An 8,026-nucleotide genomic window follows, 5' to 3' on the forward strand; every position below is an offset into this window, starting at 1 on the left:
TGGAAGTTCGAGACCAGCCTGGCTAAAGTGGGGAAACCCCACCTCTACTAAAAATACAAGTTTAGGTGGGCGTGGTGGTACGTGCTTGTAATCCCAGCTACTTGGGAGGCTGAGGCAGAAGAATTGCTTGAGGAGACGGAGACAGAGAATAGGAGATGGAGGTTGCAGTGATCCCAGATAGCACCACTGCACTCCAGCCTGGGTGACAGAGTGAGACTCTGTCTCACAAAAAAAAAAAAAAAAAAAATTTTAGGCCGGAGGCGAGGTGTGGTGGCTGACACCTGTAATCCCAGCACTTTGGGAGGCCGAGGTGGGTGGATGATGTGAGGTCGGGAGTTCGAGACCAGCCTGGCCAACATGGTGAAACACCATCTCTACTAAAAATACAAAAATTAGCCGCCCATGGTGGTGCACCTGTAATCCCAGCTCCTTGGGAGGCTGAGGCAGTAGAATCACTTGAACCTGGGAGGTGGAGTTTGCAGTGAGCTTAGATTGCGCCACTGTACTCCACTCTGGGCAACAGAGCAAGACTCTGTCTCAAAATATATATAATATATATTATTATGTATATATATAATATATATTATTATGTATATATAATATATATTATTATGTATATATATAATATATATATCATATCATAATCCCTTCCCTCACTAAGTAATCACTGACCTACTTGGTACAATAAATATTTCCTTGCTTTTAGTAAGAACACACCCCTAAATGCAATGGTTTATTTTGCTTGCTTTTGAACTCTATAGAAATAAAATCAGGCCTGGCGCAGTGGCTCTCGCCTGTAATCCCACCACTTTGGGAGGCCAAGGCGGGCAGATCATGAGATCAGGAGATTGAGACTATCCTGGCCAACATGGTGAAATCCTGTCTCTATTAAAAATACAAAAGTTAGCTGGGTGTGGTCTCACGCACCTATAATCCCAGCTACTTGGGAGGCTGAGGCAAGAGAATCACTTGCACCGGGAAGCCGGAGGTTGCAGTGAGTCGAGATCGCGCCACTGAACTCTAGCCTGGCCACAGAGCAAGACTGCATCTCAAAAAAAAAAGGAATTATAGGGTATATACACTTTTGTTTCTGATTTCTTTCAATCAACATTTATTTTAAAGATTCAGTCATGTTATTGTATAGTGCTATAGATAATTTTTTTAGATTCAAATATTTTTATTTTTTACAAAACCCCAGAATAATAAACGTTATAATTATACATTTAAATCTGGTTGTAAGTTTTATCCTGGCAGCTATTTGTGAATATGCCTTCTAGTTAGAGAGGTTCTGCAAGTTATAATTTACATACAAAGATATTTCGCAATTTTTTTTTTTTTTTTTTTTTTTTTTTTTTTTTTTTTTTTTTTGAGACGGAGTCTCACTCTGTCGCCCAGGCTGGAGTGCAGCGGGGTGATCTCGGCTCACTGCAACCTCCACCTCCTGGTTCGAGCAATTCTCCTGCCTCAGCCTCCTGAGCAGCTGGAACTACAGGTATGCGCCACCACGCGTAATTTTTGCTTTTTTTTTTTTTTTTTAGACGGTTTTCGCTCTTGTTGCCCAGGCTGGAGTGCAATGGTGTGATCTCGGTTCACTGCAACTTCCGCCTCCCGGGTTCAAGCGATTGTCCTGCCTCAGCCTCCCGAGTAGCTGGGATTACAGGCGCCCGCCACCACGCCCGGCTAATTTTCGTATTTTTAGTAGAGATGGGGTTTCACCATGTTGGCCAGCCTGGTCTCGAACTCCTGACTTCAGGTGATCCGCCCGCCTCGGCCTCCCAAAGTGCTAGGATTACAGGCGTGAGCCACCGCAGTAGTCCCCAGTTTTGTTTTGTTTTTTTGTTTTTTGTTTTTGATATCTCAATTCCTACAGTTGAGGAAACAAACTAGGGGAGGAGAAGAGGAGGCGGAACTCAAGTGACGGGAAAGCAGGAACTGAAGAAGCGGAGGAAGGATTTCAAAATTGGACGAAAGCCGGTCGGTTTTACTAACGGACCGGAAGGACTCTAGAGAAGGCTCTGCACTATGGCTGGTCCCGTGAGCTTGCGAGACCTTCTAATGGGAGCGTCAGCCTGGATGGGCTCTGAAAGTCCCGGAGGGTCCCCTACTGAGGGCGGAGGGAGCGCGGCTGGCGGACCGGAGCCTCCATGGCGGGAGGATGAGATCTGCGTTGTGGGAATCTTCGGCAAGACGGCTCTACGCCTGAATTCCGAGAAGTTCTCTCTTGTGAATACCGTGTGCGACCGACAGGTCTTTCCTCTCTTTCGCCACCAAGATCCTGGGGATCCAGGACCTGGAATCAGAACTGAGGCTGGCGCCGTGGGTGAGGCCGGTGGAGCCGAGGACCCTGGGGCTGCAGCCGGGGGTTCAGTTCGGGGAAGTGGAGCTGTCGCGGAAGGTAACCGAACTGAGGCAGGCTCCCAGGACTACAGCCTTCTGCAGGCCTACTACAATCAGGAAAGCAAAGTTCTGTATCTTCTCCTCACCTCCATCTGTGACAATTCACAGCTTCTCCGGGCTTGTCGGGCTCTTCAGAGCGGGGAAGCTGGAGGTGGACTCTCTTTACCTCATGCAGAAGCACACGAGTTCTGGAAGCATCAAGAGAAGCTGCAGTGCCTCAGTCTCCTTTACCTATTCTCTGTCTGTCATATCTTGCTTCTGGTCCATCCCACTTGCTCCTTTGATATCACTTATGATCGAGTATTCAGAGCCCTGGATGGGCTGAGACAGAAGGTCCTGCCGCTCCTTAAAACAGCCATTAAGGATTGTCCAGTTGGCAAAGACTGGAAGCTAAATTGCCGACCTTGCCCACCTAGACTCCTTTTCCTCTTTCAACTCAATGGAGCCCTCAAGGTAGAACCTCCTCGGAACCAAGACCCAGCTCATCCAGACAAGCCCAAGAAACATTCTCCCAAAAGGAGGCTGCAGCATGCCCTGGAGGACCAGATCTATAGAATCTTCCGGAAGAGTCGTGTCTTGACTAATCAGAGCATCAACTGCCTCTTTACTGTGCCTGCCAACCAAGCTTTCGTGTACATAGTACCCGGAAGCCAGGAGGAGGACCCAGTAGGTATGTTGCTGGACCAACTTAGGAGTCATTGTACTGTGAAGGACCCGGAATCTTTGCTGGTGCCTGCACCCCTTTCTGGGCCTAGGCGATACCAGGTGATGAGGCAGCACAGCCGACAACAACTTTCCTTTCACATTGACAGCAGCAGTTCCAGTTCTTCAGGCCAGCTAGTGGATTTCACTCTTCGGGAATTCCTATGGCAGCATGTGGAGCTAGTTCTAAGCAAGAAAGGTTTCGATGACAGTGTGGGCAGGAACCCACAGCCTTCCCATTTTGAACTTCCTACTTATCAGAAGTGGATCTCAGCAGCTTCAAAACTGTATGAGGTGGCTATTGATGGGAAAGAGGAGGACTTGGGGTCACCCACTGGAGAGCTAACATCTAAGATTTTAAGCAGTATTAAAGTCTTGGAAGGATTTTTGGATATTGACACAAAATTCTCAGAAAACCGATGCCAAAAAGCTTTACCCATGGCCCACAGTGCCTACCAGTCAAATTTGCCTCATAATTACACAATGACTGTCCATAAGAATCAGCTTGCCCAGGCTCTTCGAGTGTACAGTCAACATGCTAGAGGTCCAGCATTTCACAAATACGCCATGCAGTTACATGAGGACTGCTACAAATTTTGGAGCAATGGCCATCAGCTCTGTGAGGAGAGGAGTTTAACTGATCAACACTGTGTGCACAAATTTCACTCATTACCTAAATCAGGTAGCTAAAATTTTTTCAGCATTTTGAAATAAAAACTTTGAGCTGTGTTTTCATTCTTGTTTTAAGATAGTCTGTTCACTATGTATTGATATTTTAGAAAGAGCCCTACAGAAATTTAGGTGCATCAGCTATACGTTTTCTCTCCTGCTGTAAAAGGAAAATATCAGCTATGACTACTTTCTTATTTTTTTTCATTTAAAGGATACGTCCTAGTGAATTGGTAAGTGAGAATTATTAAGTAGTATAAAATTTCAGACATCTCATATTAACACTTTTGCCTTGGAGGATTTGTAGAACTAAAATGAATGTTATGTTAGATGATGGTACATGATAATGGTAGCAGGAGGAAAAATTCACTTAAAAACTCTAAACTTTAGATTTATAATATAAATTATTTTATATACTTTCACTTGCTTCTTCTGTTATGTGTATTTAGGTAAGGTTTTTGTTTGTTTTTCTTTCCAAAGAACTATTGGGAGTATTTGTGGGGTTAGATGTTGTAGAATGCAAAGTAAATTTGCACATTGTGTTTGTGAAATTAATAGTGGCTGTTATATTTTCCAGGAGAAAAACCAGAGGCTGATAGAAATCCGCCTGTGCTATATCACAATAGCCGAGCTCGATCTACTGGTGCTTGCAACTGTGGAAGGAAACAAGCACCTCGAGATGATCCCTTTGATATCAAAGCAGCCAATTATGACTTCTATCAGGTAGACTCTGAATTTTTTCTTCTTCCTCTTCTGTCTTTTTTTGTTAAATATCATCTGAGTAAAAACATATTTTCAATAGCAGAGTAAGTAGAAAAGCAAATGCAACTGCAGTATAATATATAAACAAGAGCAAGTTCTTTATGTGTACATATTTACTTACACATCAATTATTGATCTTGTTAGAATGAAGAATGTATTATTTAAAATGAAAAACTTACTGGATTTTTTTTCTTACCCTCTATAGCTTCTGGAAGAAAAGTGTTGTGGAAAATTGGATCATATCAATTTCCCAGTATTTGAACCAAGTACTCCAGATCCTGCTCCTGCTAAAAATGAATCCTCTCCTGCTCCTCCAGATTCGGATGCTGATAAACTTAAAGAAAAAGAACCTCAAACCCAAGGAGAGAGCACGAGCCTGAGTTTAGCTTTGAGTTTGGGCCAATCCACAGATAGCTTAGGTACCTATCCAGCTGATCCACAAGCAGGAGGAGATAATCCAGAAGTTCATGGTCAAGTAGAAGTGAAAACTGAGAAGAGACCAAACTTGGTTGATCGACAGGCATCCACAGTTGAGTATCTCCCAGGCATGCTACATTCAAATTGCCCTAAAGGTCTCCTACCCAAATTCTCCAGCTGGTCTTTGGTTAAACTAGGCCCTGCTAAGTCTTATAACTTTCATACAGGTTTGGACCAACAGGGCTTTATTCCAGGAACAAATTATCTTATGCCTTGGGACATTGTCATCAGGACTAGAGCTGAAGATGAAGGAGACTTAGACACAAACTCTTGGCCTGCTCCAAATAAAGCTATTCCTGGAAAGAGAAGTGCGGTTGTAATGGGAAGAGGAAGACGGCGAGATGACATAGCTCGAGCTTTTGTGGGCTTTGAATATGAAGACTCTCGAGGTCGGAGATTCATGTGCTCTGGGCCTGACAAAGTAATGAAAGTAATGGGAAGTGGGCCAAAGGAATCAGCTTTAAAAGCCCTAAATAGTGACATGCCCTTATATATTCTGTCATCCTCTCAAGGTAGAGGGCTGAAACCTCATTATGCTCAACTTATGAGGCTTTTTGTTGTGGTTCCTGATGCTCCTTTGCAGATAATACTAATGCCTCAGGTAAGAAATATAACCCTCTGCAGCCCCAGACAAGTAAAAAATGCTGATGTTTGTTTTGATTGATTTTAAAAAGTACAAGTTAGCCTCAAAACTAATTATTTCAGGCTGAGGGCAGTGGCTCATGCTTGTAATCCCAGAACTTTGGGAGGCCAAGGTGGGAGGATTGCTCGAGCCCAGGAGTTTAAGACCAGCCTGAGCAACATAGTGAGACTTGTATCTCTACAAAAAATTAAATTAAAAAACGAATTATTTAATTAAACAGGTCTTAAATTTAAATACCTTCCATACCTAATATTCTGTTTTTTAAAAAATACATTGTGGGTATTTTAATCTGTTCATGCTATCAATTCACATCATTTCATTCAAAGGCAGAACTTGAAGTTAAAATTCTGGAGAAAAGGCCGGGCACAGTGAGTCACGCCTGTATTTCCAGCACTTTGGGAGGCCAAGGCGGGCGGATCACCTGAAGTCAGGAGTTCGAGACCAGCCTGGGCAACATGGCGAAACCCCGTCTCTACTAAAAATACAAAAAATTAGCCAGGCGTGGTGGAAGGCGCCTGTAATCCCAGCTACTTGGGAGGCTGAGGCAGGAGAATCACTTGAACCCTGTAAGCGGAGGTTGCAGTGAGCCGAGATCGCGCCATTGCACTCCAGCCTGGGTGACTAAGAAAGACTCCATTCCCCCTGCAAAAAAAAAAGTTCTGGGGAAAAGCAGAATAATATTTGAGACTAAATAATATACTGTTGGATACAATTAGAGTTAGGAGTGTACCCATATCTGCTTAATCTTATATACTCTTTTATTTATTTATTTGTTTGTTTTTTTGAGACAGTCTCGCTCTGTTGCACAGGCTGGAGGGCAGTGGTGCAATCTCAGCTCACTGCACCTCCGCCTCCTGGGTTCAAGCTGTTCTCCTGCCCCAGCCTCCCCAGTAACAGATTACAGGCACACGCCACCACACCCGACTAATTTTTTGTATTTTTAGTAGACATGGGGTTTCTCCATGTTGGCCAGGCTGGTCTCGAACTCCTGACCTCGTGATTCACCTGCCTCAGCCTCCCAAAGTGCTGGAATTACAGGCGTGAGCCACCAGGTCTGGCCTTGTATGTTCTTTGAACCTATCGTCTGTTTAGGCATTTATCTTTCAGTTGTTTCATATTGAGAAATGTGAAAATAATTATACTACCTGTGTTTTTCAGGTTCAGCCAGGCCCACCACCATGTCCAGTATTCTACCCAGAAAAACAAGAAATCACCCTTCCACCTGATGGCCTTTGGGTTTTGAGATTTCCTTATGCATATGTGACTGAGAGAGGACCTTGTTTCCCCCCTAAGGAAAATGTGCAGTTAATGAGCTACAAGGTGCTCCGTGGGGTTCTTAAGGCAGTAACACAATAAGTGTTTTCCAGCCAGTTCAATCCTATACTTGAGCTGGTTTTTGTTTTTGGTATGTGTGGCTGTGTTTTTGGTATGTGTTTACTGTGTTTTCCCAAATCCAAAATGTGTTTTGGTTACAGGAGTTCAGTATTTGGAAACTAATTTGTTCTACTTTTTCATTATATTGTTGATATTTATTGTAAACGTGGCTACAACTTTCTAATAAAGATTGGTTGTTCTAGAAAAGAATATAAAATACATGGATGATATGTTTTTTCTCGTTTCTGTTTTACTCTCCATAATTAAACATGTTTCTATTATAACTGAATGTTGCATAACCATGTTGAGCCAAAATTTTGTTTTTGTTAAAATAATGTTTTAGCTGGTTTTTTTTTTTGAGACAGAGTTTCACTCTTGTTGCCCAGGCTGCAGTGGAATGGTGCAATCACGGCTCACCGCGGACTTTGCCTCCCAGGTTCAAGCCATTCTCCTGCCTCAGCCTCCCAAATACCTCGGATTATAGGCATGCGCCTCCACGCCTGGCTAATTTTGTACTTTTAGTAGAGACGGTTTCTCCCCGTTGGCCAGGCTGGTCTCGAACTCCTGACCTCAGGAGGTGATCCGCCTACCTCATCCTCCCAAAGTGCTGGGATTACAGGCATGAGCTACCAAGCCCAGCCTAGCTGGGATTTTTTTTAAGATACTAGTCTTGAAATTATCTTCTAAACGAGTTGATACATTAGGTTATCTGGTAATAATATGAAGATACTTGATTTAATTCCAAAAAAAGCACAATTGGTTGACTCACAATTCTGGTACTTTAGTTAAACGGTTTTGTTCTTATCTTGGCCTGATGAGATACCATATTTTAAATGAATATTATCTAAGCTAAACTTTTTAATCCAGTATATTAATGCGAACTATTCTTTTTTTTTTTTTTTTTTTGAGACGGAGTCTCACTCTGTCACCCAGGCTGGAGTGCAGTGGCGGGATCTTGGCTCATTGCAGCCTCCGCCTCCTGGGTTCAAGTGATTCTCCTGC

The 8,026-nt window shown here is 43.3% G+C and overlaps 1 protein-coding gene across 1 annotated transcript; it reads left to right on the forward strand.

The window, feature by feature from the left end:
* Positions 1 to 1,373: 1,373 nt before the first annotated feature.
* Positions 1,374 to 7,241, forward strand: SMG8 (SMG8 nonsense mediated mRNA decay factor). Its single transcript, XM_003817359.5, has 4 exons — positions 1,374 to 3,781; positions 4,346 to 4,491; positions 4,736 to 5,608; positions 6,809 to 7,241. The coding sequence occupies exons 1-4, from the start codon at positions 2,023 to 2,025 to the stop codon at positions 7,004 to 7,006; spliced, it is 2,976 nt and encodes a 991-aa protein (XP_003817407.1). The 5' UTR covers positions 1,374 to 2,022; the 3' UTR covers positions 7,007 to 7,241.
* Positions 7,242 to 8,026: the final 785 nt, after the last annotated feature.

The sequence above is a fragment of the Pan paniscus genome, chromosome 19 (genome assembly GCF_029289425.2).
Source record: "Pan paniscus chromosome 19, NHGRI_mPanPan1-v2.0_pri, whole genome shotgun sequence".
Classification (NCBI taxonomy): Eukaryota; Metazoa; Chordata; class Mammalia; order Primates; family Hominidae; genus Pan; species Pan paniscus.